We start from the raw sequence: 20,887 nt of genomic DNA, 5'->3' as shown, positions 1-20,887 counted from the left end.
TCTTCCATTAGCAAATAATCTCACCAACTGTTGTCACCCTCTCACCAAGCTGCTTGGCGATGGTCTTGTAGCCCATTCCAGCCTTGTGTAGTTCTACAATCTTGTCCCCGACATCCTTGGACAGCTCTTTTGTCTTGGCCATGGTGGAGAGATTAGAATCTGATTGATTGATTGCTTCTGTAGACAGGTGTCATTTATACAGGTAATAAACTGAGATTAGGACACTCCCTTTAAGAGAGTGATCCTAATCTCAGCTCATTACCTGTATAGAAGACACCTGGGAACCAGGAATCTTACTGATTGATAGGGGATCAAATACTTATTTGACTCATTAAAATGCAAATTAATTATTAACTTTTTTTAAATGCGTTTTTCTGGATATTTTTGTTGTTATTCTGTCTCTCACTGTTAAACTTACCATTAAAATTATAGACTGATCATATATTTGTCAGTGGGCAAACATACAAAATCATCAGGGGATCTATTTTGCCTTACAACCTCGCACCTTCTCCTTGGAAGCTACAAAGGTGGGCTTTGTCATCTCCCTGCTGGCCGGCGAGCCTCAAACCTGGGCCCACCGCCTTTTGGAGCAAAAATCAGGGTCCCTGGACTCCCTTGATGCCTTCTTCTTAGCCATGTCACAATTATATGAGGACCCCCAACTAACTGCGACTGCTGAAGCGACATTGCATTCCCTGCAACAAGGTCGCAGAGCGGCCGAAGATTATGCAGTTAAGTTCAGACGATGGAGCTCTGATACAGAGTGGAACGACGCTGCCCTGCATCATCAATTTCGGATGGGGTTGTCCAACCCTCTTAAAGACGAGTTGGCACGTGTTGGAATACCTCAGTCCCTGAATGAACTTATCAACGTTTCCATTCAAATCGACCGCCACTTAAGAAAGAGACATTCTGATAGGTCAACTAGTCACTCTCGACCTATCTTCCTAAGGTTTCCAGTCCCCCCAGTCAGTTTCCGCCTGCCTCCTCTGCTCCGGTCTCAGAGGTTCTGGAACCCATGCAACTCGGTCTACTCCGTCCTTCTCTTACTCCAGAAGAAAAGTTGCGCAGACGTGCCCATAACTTATGTCTGTACTGTGGATAACCTGGACATTTCGTGAGGGCCTGTCCCAACAAGAAACTTAAGTGCCTGCCTTCTTCTTTGGGCGCACCTGTCTTGCCTAAATCCAGTACTCACCTGGCTCTGTCATGTTGCAGCTTCCCGAAAGGAACATCCCAGTATCAGTCTTAATTGATTCCGGAGCGTGTAGCTGCTTCATTGACCTAGTCTTCGCTACCAACCATGGCATTCCTCTCCAACCCAACCGGATGGCTCCACTCTAGTTCCAGTCCAGTCACTCAGGAGACCGTTCCTTTGCTGGCTGTCATAGGCCTCACCATCAGGAACCCCTATGCTTGGATGCCATCTCCTCTCCTCTCTTGCCAATCATCCTGGGAATGCCTTGGTTGCAAGCCCACAATCCCAGTATTAACTGAGTCACGGGGGAAATCCAGTTCCTCTCTACTGCCGGCAACACTGTCTACATGGAACATCCGCAAAGACTTCTCAACTTCTCTGTTTGGATTCAGACACTGAGTTACGCCAGTCTATTCCTGAACCTTACCAAGACTTTCTGGATGTATTTAGCAAGAAGGGAGCAGAGACTCTCCCACCACACAGGTCTTATGACTGTCCGATAGAACTCTTACCCGGGACTGAAGTCCCCTTTGGAAGGATCTTTCCGTTAACTGAGCAGGAGCTGGGCACCTTGAAAGATTACATAGATGAAAATCTGAAGAAGGGGTTCATTCATCCTTCCACCTCCCTAGCTGGTGCGGGCATTTTCTTTTAAAAAAAAAAGGACCACTCCCAGCGTCCCTGCATTAACTACTGGGAGTTGAATAAAATTACTATTAAAAACAGATACCCACTACCACTAGTACCTGAACTTTTCTAAAGACTGGGAACCGCAACAATTTTCACAAAGTTGGATCTCCACGGAGCCTACAACTTAATCCGTATCCGAGAATGGAAGACGGCTTTTCGTACTTGATTTGGGCACTTCTAGTACCTTGTCATGCCCTTTGGTGTATGTAATGCACCAGCAACTTTCCAGTACTTTGTCAATGACATGTTGTGCAATTACCTGGACCTGTATGTCATAGTTTACTTGGACGACATCCTTATTTTCTCTGCTTTAATGACCACCGATCACCGCAGGCATGTCCGGAGTGTACTCACTCAACTTAGGCAACATGGACTTTATGCCAAACCCGAAAAATGCGAGTTTGAGCTCCAATGTGTGCAATTTTTGGGCTTAGTCATCTTGGTCGAGGGCATTAAGATGGATCCTCAAAAAGTATCTGCTATCCTGGACTGGCCTGCACCTGCAGATAAGAAAGGGGTACAGCGCTTCATTGGCTTTGCCAATTTCTACAGGAAATTCATCAGAGGGTTCTCTTCAATAATCGCTCCTATTGCCGAGCTAACCTGACAAGGCACCTGATTCTGCTGGACTCCTAAGGCACAGTCGGCCTTCGAAGAACTCAAAGCACTGTTTACCTCGGCTACTATCCTTAAACACCCTAATCCAGCTTTACCTTTTGTTTTTGAAGTTGACGCATCTGAAATTGCAGTAGGAGCGGTGCTTTCCCAACGGCAAGGCGCCAAAGTTCTCCTTTACCCAGTGGGGTTCTTTTCACGCAAACTTTCATCATCGGAGAGAAATTATGATGTGGGGGATTGGGAACTCCTGGGCATCAAGGCGGCTTTGGAGGAGTGGCGTTATCTACTGGAGGGTGCTGCATATCCCATTATGGTCTATACCGACCACAAAAACTTGGAGTACCTGAGAACAGATAAAAGACTAAGACCTCTGCAAGCCAGATGGGCACTCTTTTTCTCCCGATTCCAGTTCCATATTACCTACAGACCTGGATCCAAAAACATCAAGCCAGACGCACTCTCCCGTATGTTCCACGACTCTGAGGAAACCTTACCTTCGGACACCATTCTTCCTTCTGGGAACTTCCTGCTTCTTCAAGGGGATCTCATCTCCCGGATTAGACAGGCCTCTATGGGAATGACCCCACCTGCTGAGACTTGTGCCAAGGATGGCCTGTTCTGGCACAAGGGCAAGATTGTGGTCCCTGAGAGCCTAAGAGTACATATATTAGAACTCTGCCATGACCATAAGTTGGCCAGACATTTTGCTGCACTAAAATCTACTGACCTGGTACAGCGTACCTTCTGGTGGACTCAACTGATTAAGGACTGTAAGGATTATGTTGACTCATGCAATACTTGCGCCAGAAGTAAGAACAGCCGGACAAGAGCCTGGGGCCTATTAAAACCCCTACCGGTCCCAGAGAGACCGTGGAGTATGAACTTCCCCTATCAGAAGGTTTTTCCTCCATCTTTGTTGTGGTAGATAGGTTGTCCAAGATGGCACATTTTCTTCCCATGAAGGGCATTCCCTCAGCCATGGAAACAGCAAAAATTTTCATTAAAGAAATAATAAGATTGCACGGAGTTCCAACGAGTATTGTATCCGATCGAATGGGCAAACTGAGAGAAACAATCAGACTCTGGAGCAATATCTCTGCTGTTTCTCCGCTTTCTCTCAGGATGACTGGGTCTCCTTGCTCCCTGTTGCTGAGTTCTCGTATAACAATTCTCTGCATTTATCCATCAGACACCATTCTTCGCCAACTATGGCTTTCACCCGTCTTTTCTGCCTAGATCAATACCCGAATGCACTGTTCCTGCAGTCTCTGAACCCTTGGATTTTTTCTCCTCTAACAATAAATTACTACAGGAAACCATGGCCAAGGTTCAGGAGTACTATAAGAAGATGTTCGATAGGAAAAGGCGTGGGGAACTTGTTTTGGAACCTGGCAACTAAGTATGGTTGTCTACTACCAATCTGAAATTGGCTTGTCCTTCTAAAAAACTGGGCCCTAAGTTTGTGGGTCCTTTCTTGGTGAAAAGGAAAATTAATGACATCATCTATGAACTTAACCTGCCTAATTCCTTGAAGGTTCACCCGGTCTTTCACGTGCCTCTCCTGAAACCTGTTACTCCAAACTTTTTTGCTGGCCGCAGTATCGGCCCACCCAAGCCTATTGTAGTCAACAACGAGGAGGAATTTGAAGTGGAAGCAATTCTGGATTGCAGGAGGAGACGCAATCAAACCCAATACCTCATTAAATGGAGAGGGTATGGTCCCGAAGACAACTTGTGGGAGAGCAACCTGCACGCCAGAGAACTTTTACAAACATTCAAGAACTCGCATGCCTCCAAATTGGCTCAACTGGGCATCCGGAGTCTGCCCTTGAGGAGGGGGGCCTGTCAGAGAGGTTACCTGGTTGGACGATGTGCTGGCCGTCCCGGTGGGCGCTGGTACGCGTTGGCACGTGTGTTCCTGTGCGCGCTGTTGTGGGCGCTGGTGTGCATGCTCCGGCTGGCTCTGGTGTGTGCGCTGGTGCTCAGGCGTGTCCATCTGTGGGCACTTGTCTGCATACGCCTGTGGGCGCTGGGGTGCGCGCCGATGTCCGGGCGCGCACACGTGCACAGTGCCAATCAGCCCACTTAAGTCTGCTGCACATTCTGCTCGGTGCTGCCTGATCAATAGCTTCCTGTGACCTTGCTCCTGTATCCGTATCTGTGTTCCTGACCTCCTTACGACTCGGCTTGACTCCCGGATTTCCCCGACCTCTGCCTGCATCTGACCTTGGCCTGTTTTGTCTTCGCTTCTGCCTGCCCCTCTGTACTTTGCTGCCCGCCTGTTGCTGAACCCGGCCTGCACCTGGACCTGCCCGCTCTGCTCATGCTCAGCACCTGTTGCCTGTATTCCTGCTTACCAACTTGCTGTCTGAAGATCCTCTACCTTCCAGCATCAGGATCCACATTACCAGGCTCTCATACCACTCTGTACTTCCGTGCCACCTGTCCTCTCTACCAGGGGCCGCAAGTCGGATACGTAAGGGAGACCACCTTCTGCCCAAGCGGACTCGTCGGTCAGGTACGTAGTGTCTGACAGAAAAGGACCCTTAAGCACCCTTAAGTTCTAATTGATGGCTCATAAGGGAATACAAAATATTATTATGAAATATTTCTTAAAACCTCAAAATACCGTATTTATCGGCGTATAACACGCACCGGCGTATAACACGCACCCCAATTTAGGAGGGAATTTTAAGGAAAAAAAAAACTTTTAGGAGGGAAGTTGAAGGGAAAAAAACTTACATTTAAATGCCCATCATTGCAGCCTTCTCAGTGCAGCCTTGCCCCAGTGCAGCCATGTCAGTGCAGCCATGTCAGTGCAGCCTTCCCCAGTGCAGCCTTGTCAGTGCAGCCTTCCCCAGTGCAGCCTTGTCAGTGCAGCCTTCCCCAGTGCAGCCTTGTCAGTGCAGCCATGTCAGTGCAGCCATGTCAGTGCAGCCATGTCAGTGCAGCCTTCCCCAGTGCAGCCTTCCCCAGTGCAGCCTTCCCCAGTGCAGCCTTCCCCAGTGCAGCCTTGCCCCAGTGCAGCCTTGCCCCAGTGCAGCCTTGCCCCAGTGCAGCCTTCGATCAACGGTCCCTGCTTCCGAGTAGGTTCGGATAGCTCCGCTCGGGACTACGAGTGGAGCCGAAAGTAAACGAGAGCCGCCGGAAAGAGCCGAGGACCGGCTCTGTGTATTTCGGCGCCGGCGGCGCCATTTTCAAATCGCGGTCGGCGATTTTGAAATTTTGACAGCTCGGGATCGCAGGATATCGGCGTATAACACGCACCTGCGACTTTCCCCTGATTTTAAGGGGAAAAAAGTGCGTGTTATACGCCGATAAATATGGTACTTATTTGTACAAAACCACTATTCATTCCCTTTAAGCTTTTATTTCCTAAATACGGTAAAGGTTTGTGGAAGGAACTCACAAAATCACAAAGACAATTATCACATGTGAACATAAGCACAATAATTAAAAGGTCAACACATTTAGATTTAATACTTACAGACATAGCATCAAGCGTAGAAGAGACAGTAGCTGATAAAATCAAGTCATCTTCTTTTTCAGCCTTTGGTAAAATATCTAACAGAAAATGAATTAACAGATTATGACAGAATATATAAATATTATAAATTATAATAATACACTATAAGAAAACACTAAGAATAGGGAAAAGATACTTTGAATAGGTAAGGCGTAAGTAAAACAAATAATCAATGGGAATTATAAGAGATATTTATATACAGGGGGAAAACAACTACATGTTTTTAAATCAAGCAGCTGATTCTAAATCCAGTATGTACATTTAAATGATAATTTGAGTATTTGAGTTCATGTATAATATTTGATTTTCTAGCCTGAAAAATACAACCTATTTTGCTAAAAATAAATATACAAGGCTAACAGATCTTAAGTGTGAAATGATACATTGTTTATGCTAAAATTTTGATAAACCTTGCACATTTTATGAATGATCACCAAGTTATGGATGGGTTGTTCTATACTAGGAATATCAAGCTATAGAATGGTTCTTTTTTTAGGTGATTGCCACTAAGATTCGTCTATACATTATGCCACTTTCTCCAGTGTCATTGAGAATTGCTGTGATCTATCGGCCTCCTAAACCGGTATCAAGCTTCCTTGAGGACTTCTCTGCCTGGCTACCCTACTTTCTCTCTTCTGAAATTCCAACAATCATTCTTGGTGACTTCAACATCCTTGTTAATCTTGACACTCCCACTACTTCTAAACTGCTGAGCCTAACCTCCTCTTTTGACCTAAAACAATGGACACACGCTTCTAATCACTCTGCTGGCAACTGCCTTGACCTCCTACCTGTGCACTCCACACAACCTCTCCAACATTCCTTTTCCTCTCTCTGATCATCACCTTATTAGTTTCACTCTCTCCTCATCTTCTTCCTCCTTTCCTTCCAACTACCAAACTATTACCCGTAGAAACCTTCGCCATCTTAACCCTTCTCTTCTTTTTTCTGCTACAGATTGTCTCTACGACAAAATATCATCCTTGTGCTGCCCCAACCTGGCCACTTCTGTCTACAACAGTTCACTGTCATCCACCCTGGATACCTTGGTCCCCCCTGACTACCCATAGAATCAGGCCCTGACCGCTACACCCCTGGCAGACAGACAATACCTGTAGCCTCAAAAAACGTAGCCGCGCTCTTGAGATCTCCACTCTACAGATATCTCCCTCACTTTACACTCCTTGTCCTCCTGCACAATCAATACTTCCCTCTTTTAACCCAGTTACTATAGAGGAAGTCACTAAACTTTTTTCTAACGCCCACCTAACCTCCTGCCCCCTGGACCCTGTTTCTTCTCAAATACTACGGTCACCCTCTGGCTCTATCCTACATTCTTTAACTCAAATCTTCAACCTCTCCCTCTCTACTGGCATCTTCCCCAACCATCTAAATGCGCTACTCACTCCCATACCAAAAAAAGGCTTCACTGGACCCTACCAATCTTAACAACCTAAGACCAATCTCTTTACTCCCTTTTGCCTCCAAACTCCTTAAACATTTAGTCTACAACCGACTGAACGACCACCTCATTAAGAATAACCTTCTTGACCCCCTACAGTCTGGATTTCACCCAAAGCACTCCACAGAAACTGCCCTCCTAAAACTCGCAAACGACTTACCAATGGCAAAAACCGACAGTCATTCTGTACTCTTACTCTTTGACCTTTTCGCTGCCTTTGATACAGTTGACCACCCCCTCCTCCTCAAAAGACTCAATTTGCGTGGTCTCCATGGCTGCACTCTACGTTGGTTCGAATCTTACCTATCTCACCGCACCTTCAGTGTTACTTACAACTCCATTTCCTCCTCTCAACTCCTCTTACTGTTGGGGTCCCTCAAGGTTATATCCTTGGACCTCTACTATTCTCGATCTACGAAAATAATGCATTTGACCAAAACCTGGTTCTTAATAGTACTTCCTCTATTTAACTAATAGTCAGTCAAGTCTCAATTGTAAGAACACCAGAATTCTAAGCACAGAGTAATTTCTCAGGGATACAAATGCCTGTGTTCACACCAGGCAAAGAAGGATCTCCAGGTATGATAGAAAATTTTCTGAAATAGTTTTTTCCCCACTTTTCGCTATGTGTGAATGACAGAATTTGAGACCTCTCTGTTTGGAAGAGGCCAGGGGTCATTTTCTAAAAGACTGAGAATATCTGTGCACATGGTCCTTCTGGGCCAGTTTGGTGCAAGAAGAATTGCTGTTTTTTTCTCTTACTCTATTCTACGAAGCAGTCAATGCAGAATTCCCACGGGGAAAAGACAGGGAATTTTCAGAGCATCCAATGACAGTTCTAGAGCATTCCTGGCCTTGGCCACAAAAAGAGGTAACTTCTTGTTGAACCTGGAGGCCAGGATATCCAAATCTGTATTCCCCTATCTCTGACATATAATATTGTAGATGTTGGGGTGAAGGGCCCATTTTCCTTGGTCCAGGCGATGATGATTGTCCCCCTTCCAACCGTTCACTCCTGATATATATGTGAACAGCAGGGGTCGCTGGACAGCGTTTCCCTGTCCTTGAGTTGATTAGGCTTGCTTCCTTCAAGGCTGCCTGACTCCTAGTAACCCCCAGGAGATTGCTGTAGGCCACAGCCATACTGTTGTCTTACTGCACCCTAAAGAAGGGGGGCCCAGAAGTGCAAAACCACAATTTTTAGCACTCTGAACTAAAAGATGTTGATGAGCAGCTTGGCTTCCTTGGGTGACCATGTTCCCTGAACTGTGAGAGATTGGAACATTGTTTCCGAGCCTGAGAAACAGGTATTTATTATCATCATCCATTGATATGGAAGAAAAGACTTTCCCCTTTGTTAAGACTGGGTTGGTAATTGACCGGGCTGATCCTTGCTTGGCTGGATAAAAGCTTAGGGAGGTCCAGAGAAGGAACATATTTGTTCTATGCCAACAAAGTGTTGTATTTGAGAGATCTTGAATGAAACTGGGCAAATGGAACAGCCTCAGAGGCCACCATGAGGCCCAGAACTCTCATGGAAAATCTCATAGAGGGATGTCTCTTTGACCTTAAAGAGTAATTCTACTTTTGTTGAGAAAAAAATCCCCTCTGGGTTATTAATGTACAGTTGTACTCATAAGTTTACATACCCTGGCAGAATTTGATTTCTTGGCCATTTTTTAGAGAATATGCATGATAACACAAAAACGTCTCTTTCACTCAAGGTTAGTGTTTGGCTGAGGCCATTTATTATCAATTAACCGTGTTTACTCTTTTTAAATAATAATAACAGAAACTACCCAAATGACCCTGATCAAAAGTTTACATACCCTGGTAATTTTGGCCTGATAACATGCACACAAGTTGATACAAAGGGGTTTGAATGGCTATTAAATGTAACCATCCTCACCTGTAATCTGTTTGCTTGTAATCAGTGTGTGTGTGTAAAAGGTCAATGAGTTTCTGGACTCCTGACAGACCCTTGCATCTTTCATCCAGTGCTGCACTGACATTCTGGATTCCGAGTCATGGGGAAAACAAAAGAATTGTCAAAGGATCTGCGAGAAAAGGTAGTTGAACTGTATAAAACAGGAAAGGGATATAAAAAGATATCCAAGGCATTGAGAATGCCAATCAGCAGTGTTCAAACTCTAATCAAGAAGTGGAAAATAAGGGGTTCTGTTGAAACCAAACCATGGTCAGGCAGACCAACTAAAATTTCAGCCGCAACTGCCATGGAAAATTGTTCAGGATGCAAAGAAATACCCACAAATAACTTCAGGTGAAATACAGGACTCTCTGAAAACATGTGGTGTGACTGTTTCAAGATGCACAATAAGGAGGCACATGAAGAAAGATGGGCTGCATGGTCAAGTCGCCAGAAGAAAGCCATTACTACGCAAGTGTCACAAATTATCCCGCTTATAATACGCCAAGCAGCACAGAGACAAGCCTCAAGCCTTCTGGCACAAAGTCATTTGAAGTAATAGGACCAAAATTTAGTTTTTTGGCCACAACCATAAACACTACACTTGGAGAGGAGTCAACAAGGCCTATGATAAAAGGTACACCATTCCTACTGTGAAACACAGAGGTGGATCGCTGATGTTCTGCTGATGTGTGAGCTACAAAGGCACAGTAAATTTGGTCAAAATTGATGGCAAGATGAATGCAGTGTGTTATCAAAAAATACTGGAGGAACATTTGCATTCATCAGCCAGGAAGTTGTGCATGGGACGCACTTGGACATTCCAACATGACAATGATCCAAAACACAGAGCCACATTGATCTGTCATTGGCTTCAGCAGAATAAAATGAAGGTTCTGGAGTGGCCATCTCAGTTTCCTGACCAAAATACCATTGAGCCCCTCTGGGGAATGCTCAAACAGTTCATGCAAGACAGCCCAAGAATTTACAGGAACTGGAGGCTTTTTGCAAAGAGGAATGGGCAGCTTTACCATCTGAGAAGATAAAGAGCCTCATCCACAAATACTACAAAGGACTTCAAGCTGTCATTGATGTTAAAGGGGGCAATACACGGTATTAAGAACTGGGGTAGGTAAACTTTTGATCAGGCCATTTGGGTTGTTTCTGTTGTGATTAGGATTTAAAAAGAGTAAACACGATTGATAAAAAATGGCTTCAGCCAAACACTAACCATAAGTGAAAGAAAAGTTTTTGTGTTATCATTCATATTCTCTGAAAAATGGCCAAGAAATCTTAAATTCTGCTAGGGTATGTAAACTTATGAGCACAACTGTACATTGCAAAAAATTCTAGCCCAAAGGCCAACACTGCTCTAGAAATGTAGAATATCAATTACAGCTGTTAGCACAATTCAAGTCAGATACAAACTCAATAGATATAAAATACAAAGTATAGTGCAGCGCTAATACAATTAAAATTTATATAGGCGAAAAAAGACTGAAAAAGGAAAATGAATGAGGAGTCCCAAAATGTATAGTCCCTAGAAAAAAGTAGAAATCAAAATCTGTGCTTCATATAGATGGAAAAACCACAGGTGAGGGAAAAGGTGATGATCCTTCACACAAGATAAATTCTGCTCCACACCCGGGTGAGAGTAAATAATCCTGCTTACCAGCTTCCCGTGAGCACTATAAAATGGTCTCACCAAACACAGGGAAATGGGTCTCCCCAGAAACCTTTAGTAATGGCCTGGGATCTCCGCTTTGTAGATGGAACTCAGAAATGAAAGATAAAAATAAATTCTCCCATAGTGCAGTACTTTAAAATTCCAAATTAATGGTATAAAAACGGTTGCACTTACAAGATAGAATCGTCAAAACAGCATGTCTCTGTACCAGGACTGCTTTGTCACTGCGAGCGTCACTCCACTTCCTGCTTTGCTTGTTCGCCAAGCTCCTAGGAGGTGTAGTGTGATGACGTCACCGTCGTAGGCCATGGGTGGGTCCTATGATGGTGACGTCATCAAGCTACACCTCCCAGGAGGTTGACGAACAAGCAAAGTAGGAAGTGGAGTGAAGCTCGCAGGGACGCTGTGGTCCTAGTACAGAGACATGCTGTTTTGCAAATTCTATCTTGTAAGTGCAACTGTTTTTATACCATTAAATTTGGAATTTTAACGTACTGCACTGTGGGAGAATTTCTTTTTTATCATTCATTTCTGAGTTCCAACTACAAAGCAGAGATCCAAGCCATTACTAAAGGTTTCTGGGGAGACCATTTTATAGTGGTGACCCGGAAGCTGGTAATCAGCTGTACATTGCAGGGATATTAACAAACTTTGTTGAAGATTCCTACCTTCTGCTGTTCTGAAGGAACAGCTGTATGTTATAAGTCAGCTGATAAAGTTGCAATGTTCTAATGATGAAAATTGCAATATCTGAATGTGGCCCTCCAGCTGTTGCAGAACTACAAGTCCCATCATGCCTCTGCCTTTGAGAGCCATACTTATAACTGTCAGCCTTGCAATGCCTCCTGAGACTTGTAGTTCTGCAACTGCAGGAAGCCACAGGTTGAGCACACCTGCCTTAAAAAGTGATTAATGCTTTCGGAGTATCTCATCAAAAATGATTTTTTTTTGGGTTGCAGAGGATGCCTAAAATCTAAATCATATCTCACTGCAGATGTCTGGAAAAAAACAGTGAGCCAATCACTCAAGCAGAAATTTACATTTCTTGGAATGTTCCACACATTAGTTGGTATACAGAACACATACAGGTTGCCATATTGTATTTAATTTTACAGAAAATGACAACACTGCAGATTGAAAAGGAAAGGTCATTTTTAATTATATTCAATCATAATATGGCTTTTGTAGCAATCGTATCTGCTATATTTTTTTTTTTGTTGCTATTTTTCCCATAAAAGTGGAGTTACTCTTTAAGGCCCAAGTGTGACATCTGAGAAAGACTGAGAAAGACTATTTTCTTTTAAGGAAATAAAAACAAATGGGGCAGGCATGGAATAGGGAAATAAAACTTTTAATTTGCAAGTGCAAAGTGTAAAAGAAAAGTAATCCACTCTCATGCTTGTTCTCTGAAGGACTCAGTGAAAGCTGAAGCTGATAAAACTGGTGCTGCTTGGCTCCCTCAGATTACCTGCCCCTGTATACAGGAGAGAGAAGGGGCCACTTACTCTCGCAGTGTCTGGGCAGTGTAGAACATAAGGCTGGTAGAGGAGCTGTCAGTGGCCACAACAGCTCACAGAGCACTTCCTGAAATGCAGTAGCAGGTTGTATGGTTATGACGCGTTTCAGGGGTGTGCCCCCCCTTTCTCAAGTCTTCATTTTTTATTTTGGAAAAATTAATTTGCTTGAGCATTTTCTAGAACGAGGCACAAGTATTCCAGGCAGAGGGCAAGTTGGTGAGCAGATTTTTGGAAGTTGATTACCCAACCAAAAGTCTGAAGCATCCAAATAGTATTGTGGAGGTCTGCAGATAGGTGCAAGAGTGGTAGATACAGTGGGGATGGAAAGTATTCAGACCCCCTTAAATTTTTCACTTTGTTATTTTGCAGCCATTTGCTAAAATCATTCAAGTTCATTTTTTTCCTCATTAATGTACACACAGCATCCCATATTGACAGAAAAACACAGAATTGTTGACATTTTTGCAGATTTATTAAAACAGAAAAACTGAAATATCACATGGTCCTAAGTATTTAAACCCTTTGCTCAGTATTTAGTATAAGCACCCTTTTGATCTAATACAGCCATGAGTCTTTTTGGGAAAGATGCAACAAGTTTTTCACACCTGGATTTGGGGATCCTCTGCCATTCCTCCTTGCAGATCCTCTCCAGTTCTGTCAGGTTGGATGGTAAACGTTGGTGGACAGCCATTTTTAGGTCTCTCCAGAGATGCTCAAATGGGTTTAAGTCAGGGCTCTGGCTGGGCCATTCAAGAACAGTCACAGAGTTGTTGTGAAGCCACTCCTTTGTTATTTTAGCTGTGTGCTTAGGGTCATTGTCTTGTTGGAAGGTAAATCTTCGGCCCAGTCCGAGGTCCTGAGCACTCTGGAGAAGGTTTTCGTCCAGGATATCCCTGTACTTGGCCGCATTCATCTTTCCATCGATTGCAACCAGACGTCCTGTCCCTGCAGCTGAAAAACACCCCCACAGCATGATGCTGCCACCACCATGCTTCACTGTTGGGACTGTATTGGACAGGTGATGAGCAGTTCCTGGTTTTCTCCACACATATCGCTTACAATTAAGGCCAAAAAGTTCTATCTTGGTCTCATCAGACCAAAGAATCTTATTTCTCACCATCTTGGAGTCCTTCAGGTTTTTTTTAGCAAACTTCATGCGGGCTTTCATGTGTCTTGCACTGAGGAGAGGCTTCCGTCGGGCCAATCTGCCATAAAGCCCTGACTGGTGGAGGGCTGCAGTGATGGTTGACTTTCTACAACTTTCTCCCATCTCCCGACTGCATCTCTGGAGCTCAGCCACAGTGATCTTTGGGTTCTTCTTTACCTCTCTCACCAAGGCTCTTCTCCCCCGATAGCTCAGTTTGGCTGGACGGCCAGCTCTAGGAAGGGTTCTGGTCGTCCCAAACGTCTTCCATTTAAGGATTATGGAGGCCACTGTGCTCTTAGGAACCTTAAGTGCAGCAGACATTTTTTGGTAACCTTGGCCAGATCTGTGCCTTGCCACAATTCTGTGTCTGAGTTCTTCAGGCAGTTCCTTTGACCTCATGATTCTCATTTGCTCCGACATGCACTGTGAGCTGTAAGGTCTTATATAGACAGGTGTGTGGCTTTCCTAATCAAGTCCAATCAGTATAATCAAACACATCTGGGCATAAATGAAGTTGTAGAACCATCTCAAGGAAGATCAGAAGAAATGGACAGCACCTGAGTTAAATATATGAGTGTCACAGCAATGGGTCTGAATACTTAGGACCATGTGATATTTCAGTTTTTCTTTTTTAATAAATCTGCAAAAATGTCAACAATTCTGTGTTTTTCTGTCAATATGGGGTGCTGTGTGTACATTAATGAGGAAAAAAATGAACTTAAATGATTTTAGCAAATGGCTGCAATATAACAAAGAGTGAAAAATTTAAGGGGGTCTGAATACTTTCCGTCCCCACTGTAGTTGGGAATATGCAGGTATCTTGGATGTCTATGAATGATAAGTATTCCCCTTGTTTCAGATAGTAAATAAAAAACCTTGATTCCACATGAAACGTTGGAATTTGAAAATACTTGTTTAGGGATTTTAGGTCCAGGATAGGACAGTATATAGAGCCCAGGCTTCGCCTGTCTGTTATCACAGTCACATGATACTTTACGTTTTTTGGGTTGTATTCAATATTTGCAAAGAGAGATCACACAAATACGTATAAGTATAACACTTATTAAAAATATTGACAGATACATATAATATTAGAAAATATAACAATAATACTTAATTAAAGATGCTGTTTCACCATGGAGTCCCCCCATGATGGCGTGGCCAGATAATCAGACGGATGCATGCCTAATGGCAGCTCTGTTATGAGACTGAGGTCTTACAAATTTTGGCTGTGGTAATATAGAACCACATATAGAATGTAAGGAAGTGGCCAATCGTAAAGAAGAAAGTGGGCTTAGTCACATCCGGGTCAGTTAACAATAACATTCCTTTGGTATAAAGTAAAGCCATGCTTATGTCCTTATATGGCCTCCTTAACCAAGATTTTGAGTTTTAGAATTCAATAAGGAAATATGTAATATGCAATTTCCCTCCGTCTGTCACAGTGGGCATTCCCCCAAAGGGGTCTTCAGGACCTGGGTAACACAGGGAACTTTTATAGCACCCTGCGGTTAACTGCATGTGCTGTACCAAGTCCCGTGGTGAGCATTCAACCAGGGTTACGTGCAAGAAGCAAAGATACATTGGGTGATCTCGGTACAGCTCCCACAGACTTAACGAGGTTGCACCGATCCAGATTAACAGCTTCTCTTGTTGTGAAGAATGATTTCTCTATGACATGGAAGAGGTCCATCACATTAATACACTAGCAAAAACATAGGACTCACTGAGTGGGGTAGTGTTATAAGGAGACTCGGGGGGCACATTCTCAAAAGCTTGGTCAGCGTCCAATTAAATTAAGTTACCAGCCTATAACCTAAAAAGAAAGGCATACCAAAAAAAGCGGCACATATGCAGAAAACAAGTAGTGACGCCTGCCCAGATGTCCAACCTTCAGTATTCAAGTAAAATACAAGCATTCCAGCAATGAAATAGACTCCAAAACATAGCACAAATAAAACGTAAGAACAGGCAGTGGCAATATAGCAATATAGTGGCAATATAGTCTGTGGTGGGATATATCATATCCCTATGATGGTTGAACAGCTATAGAATGGAAAACTATGGTGCGATCGAAGGAATAGCAGTAACACCTTTGTGTAATTGAAAATAGGGTGGTGTCTATTCAAATTGGGTAGAATGCCAAGATCAGCAAAATGGGCGGAAAAAAAGGGGAAAAATACCTCATTACCATCCATGGGAGCAAAAAAAGGCATTCAAAAGTAGAGTATGCTGAAAAGGAAGGGCAAATGTACATGAAAAGGAGTAAAGAAAAATAGAGAAAGGAGAGCAAATTAGGCAGAAAGAGGGGGGGGGGGGTGGAGAGGGAGCGTACACCAGATATTAGACCGTATGTGCACAGTTATAGTCCAAAAAACGGGTGGTCCACTGTGAGACTGGGAAGTGGTCATGCCAAGGCTGCCAAGTGTGCAATAATTTATTGTGTCTTTATTATCGGGTGTGGCGTTTCATTAATGAATGTACCCTGAAACCGTTTCTTGACTACTTCATAGCAAAGTGTTGAATATTTCCACAGATTTGTGATTGTCCGTTTTTTCACTATAAAGATATGGGTGGTGAGTGTGAGCTCACGCCAGGACACATTTCCTATTGGTTTATCCAAGATGGCTTGCCAAGGGTTCTTGTGAAGATAAACATGGAGAATCGTGTTGGCCATAGTATATATCCGTATCCATAACCTTCTATGAGACAGGTCCAACAGATATGTTTTATATTGTCCAGGTCTGAGCAAATTCTCAAGCAGTTTGTGAATAAGTAGGTAGACATTTGGCTATCTGTGCTGGAATAAAAATGCCAACGTGACATGACCTTGAACAAATTTTCCAAGGCAACCACATTATGTGACCAGCTGCTCACATAGCATTCCAGTCTTCAGGAGTTTGAGCTGCATCAAGATCACTTTCCCATTTAGCACAATACAATGGTGTTTGTGTAATTGTGATGCTCTTGATGTTGGGAGAATAGCAGAGAAATTAGGGTTTGAGCGATATTTGGACTCAAAAGCAGTGGTGGCTATAGACCAGTCATGATTCCGAAGAAGGGACTCCAAAAAGTCGGGAATTCGTAGATAATAAAATTACTCAAAGCTCATTTAATCTGGGTCTAGTGGGACCCCAAATAAACTGAAGGACGAATTGCTGTAGTGAGTGGAGAATATGTGGCGGGATGGGAATAGGAAGGACCCTAAATGCATATAGGAGGGACATCTTAATTGCATGGACGCGGCCAAGCCTGGAAACATGACACCTGTCCCAGGTATCCAAGATGCGCTTCAAAGATTGAATAAGAGGGGGATAATTAGCTGCGTACAGGGAACAAAAGGGAGGGTAAGATGTATACCTAGGTACGGAATGGCATTGGACTACTGAAATGGGAAGCTAACGTGGAAGGAATCAGACAGTTGTCCTCAAGGAAACATTCAGGGCTTATGATTTGGATTAAGTCACGCTCAAACTTATAAAGGATGCAACCCAGTTCATAAGAGAGGATATTAGGCAGGGTGGTATGGGGAGACATAAAATACATAAGAATGTCGTCTGCAAACATGGCTATTTTATGTGACACACCTGTCAGCTCAGTCCCTATTATGATTGCATTCGTCCATATATGGGCCTCCAAAGGTTTTAAAGCTAATATGAACAGAAGGGGCGACAGGGGACAACACTCTAAAGCTCCACTATTAAAAAATAACATTTCTGACGATATCACCACTTTGGCCTGACTGAATTCCCAGAAAAATTGAGAAAACCAAAATTTATGTAACTCTTAAGCCGCATACACACGATCGTATTTTCCGATGGGAAATGTGTGATGACAGGCTGTTGGCGGAAAATCCGACCGTTTGTACGATCCATCGGACACATTCTCTTCTTTATTTAATGTGATAATAATGAAGCTGCTTTGCTGGTGATACTGAGTTATGGCAAACGTATTTTAAAAGGCTTTTATTTTCTAGTGATATCAAGAATAATATTATTATGCTTTTTTTTTGGGGGGGGGGGGGCAAGTTACCACAAGAAAAAGGATTGCTGCTCAAGGTGTGTGATGAGAGACTAAGGTAGTCTATAGGAGTGCCAGCCCCGGCCCGCCTCCGTGGGAAACTTGGAAAGAACAAAGGAATAGCTGCACATCCAGAACTCCCGATTGCCTTTTATTGATCACAGGGATAGCACCAAAAACACCAACAGATAGTCACGTAGACAAGTTTCACACATACATCTTGTGCTTAATCATTACAATGACTGAAAAAACTGATAGAACTTAAATAGACCGCCCCAGTAGATACAGGTGTTCCAGGGGTGGTGCTAATCAGTAATACAACACAGCCTGATCAAGCTTCAGCCTGTAAGAGCCTCCAATTGGTGATTAAAATAAAGAACCAGATTGAAGGTCCAAGTCAGCATGCACTGAGAAATCTCAGCAACACATGCAACATAATGGACAGACAATCACATACACACATAGTGATACATATACTAAATACCATTAAAAACATTTTGAGAAAGGGCAGAATAATAGTGAAAATAAGGACAAGTATAGTTCATTCACACAGAAAAATTATATAAATGTACATACATAGACATAACAAGATAACAAAATAATAATAAATTAATAAATAAGTTTAAGTGGAACCCAATCCAGTGTATCTACATAGAAATCCCCGAGGTAGAGATAAAAGAATCCATTCACAAATGGTGAAAGGCATGTATAGCATGTATATATATATATATATATATATATATATAATATACAAGCACCATCGTAAAAATAAAGCCGGACACAATCAGGGCACAAGACCCAATATATTACCTGCAGTTACAGCGTGGTATGCCGAAGCCCAAAGACCTGCAATACTGTCCAGAGATGCCCATGCACCGGCCAATATCGATCGCATAGCAATTGCGATATGAATATGTAATAATGTATAAAGAAATAAATGTGGCTCAAGAGATACCGCACACAATAATAATAGCAAATGAAAATAAATGTAAAGGTATCGGACCTAGTTCAGGGTGGTGAGGTGAGAGGTAAAGCATATAAACGCATACGAAAAAAAATGAAAATGTGAAAAAAAAAGTTATATATATATATATATATAAATAATATATAGGAGGCAAATGTGTCGGTCCCCAAAGTATGGAGGGAAGTACAAACCTGTCACTCATAAAAGTGGCTAACATCCCACTCAAAGTTGAGCCCGAGCAGGATGCGAGTCTGTAGGTGAAAAATCCAGAAGACTTCCCTCCGACAGAGGGAGCGAAGAACATCACCCCCTTGCCTCGAAAGCTTGACCTTCTCAATAACTTGAACCTGCATGGCTGCTCTGTCCCCATTGTGGCACCTATTGAAATGTTTAGCCACATTGGTAGACAGATTTTTGTGCACACTATAAATGTGTTCTTGAAACCGGTCTCTAAGGCGTCTTGTGGTCCTGTCCACAGATTGCATGTCACAAATCGCACAAATAACTTATGTTGCTAGTGTTGCAATTGAAAAAGGACCCAATGTTGTATACTCTATGGTTGGTCGAGGCGCTAAATGTGTTCCCACCACATATGTGGCTACAGCAAGAACATCCCGGTGCACCACACCTGTAGTTGCCTTTGCAGTGTAACCAGGTGACAGAACGGAAAACCTTGGCGTGGAAAAACCACAGCACCATTATCCCGTAGTTTTAAAGATCAAAGATACAACTATGTTGGTGTTCCTTGTCAATTTTAAAATGTATTTTTTTAAATGTAACTGCCTACTCCCAGATTGTCATTTGAAGTAAAAAACATAGCCAAGTATTATTCTCCACAATTTTTTTATTGTGTATTAAAAAAAGAAAACAAATAAAATTAGACATGCTAACTGCCAATAGAAATTAACCAAAAAGTGCATTCTATGCATCCAAAAATATAGAAAATATACCAAATCAAATCATTATTCCACCAAAAAATAAAATAAAAGCCTCATGCATGTGTCCTGCTTCTTAATATAGGGGGTCAACAATGCCAAGAGTTGGTGAAAGCAGGAGTCCGTCATCCGGAGATAATTCCGAAAATCATCTGGATAATTCTCCTGGAGCTCCCGCAGCAAAGGCATATGACATAATTGGTCACAATTAATAAAGCAACCAATTTTTGGTCCAAGAAATCCTGTTTCTGGACTGGACTTGGGTCAAAGCAATAACTCCAAGGCCAATAATAAATAACACATTATCGCCTCCGATTCCGCAACATGTCTGGTTGACGAACCTGGTTGAACTAACTGAAAAGCACGAAATGAAAAGTGCAAACTGAAAAGAGTTAAATGAAAAGCGCAAAATGAAAAGCGCAAATCAACACTCACCAAACTTCTACTAACACAAAATTAGCAGAAGGAGCCCAAAGGGTGGCGCTAAAGGGCTGAAAAACGACGTAGTACGTCACTACGTTCGTGTTTGTTGGCCGACAATTCCTTGCTGTTTGTATGCAAGACAATATCCAGGCACATGCCTTCGGACAAAAGTCAGAGGTTTTGTTTGCGTAAAATCCGATCGTGTGTACGAGGCTTTACTCTCACCCTTATTTTCAACAATCAGAACAAGAACAAGAAGAAACTGTAAATAATAATATTTCCTATCACTCTGTGGAACCTTGTCAGCTTTACTGCAACAAACTTCTGCTACAATAAACCAACCATAATAAATGCTGATCCCTCAAGGATGCTGTCTGCTGAAAGTAGTTTAACTAGGAAAATAACAAAAATAAATCACAAGCCATCATATTATACTTTAATTTCAAAAGCATTTTAAAAGGAACCAACTATAATCCCAGCAAGACATCTCAGCAAAATGTTACTGTCCCATAAATTGGGACCTCTGGGGAAGACCAGTGTTAATTACATTCACACGGCATAGGAAACCATTACTGAACAAAAGCCAAGTGGTTTTGAGGACTGTAGCAGTTTAACTGTGTCAGATCTTTACTAAAAGAAAGGCTGCGCTTTAAAAAAAAAAAAAAAGTGAAAATCCGTGAACACTTTACTTAAACAAAAGTTTCATAACTGTTTATTGTATCATCTGCCTAAAATTTTTAATTTTTCATACAATATGCTGATGAATATTAAAG

At 42.7% G+C, this 20,887-nt stretch overlaps 1 protein-coding gene across 5 annotated transcripts in view; it reads right to left on the bottom strand.

Moving 5' to 3' along the window:
* The window catches only part of BBS9 (Bardet-Biedl syndrome 9), a 580,121-nt gene that overhangs the window by 319,740 nt on the left and 239,494 nt on the right, over positions 1 to 20,887 (bottom strand). For all 5 annotated transcript variants that reach the window (XM_073630475.1, XM_073630476.1, XM_073630474.1 and 2 more), the window contains exon 12: positions 5,994 to 6,070. In XM_073630475.1, the coding sequence (XP_073486576.1) occupies positions 5,994 to 6,070 (77 nt within the window). The remainder of the gene's footprint in view (positions 1 to 5,993; positions 6,071 to 20,887) is intronic.

Source organism: Aquarana catesbeiana, linkage group LG05, assembly GCF_042186555.1.
Source record: "Aquarana catesbeiana isolate 2022-GZ linkage group LG05, ASM4218655v1, whole genome shotgun sequence".
In the NCBI taxonomy this organism is placed as follows: domain Eukaryota; kingdom Metazoa; phylum Chordata; class Amphibia; order Anura; family Ranidae; genus Aquarana; species Aquarana catesbeiana.
Note: the sequence above shows the minus strand (reverse complement) of the source record. Positions and strands in the feature narration are given on the sequence as shown.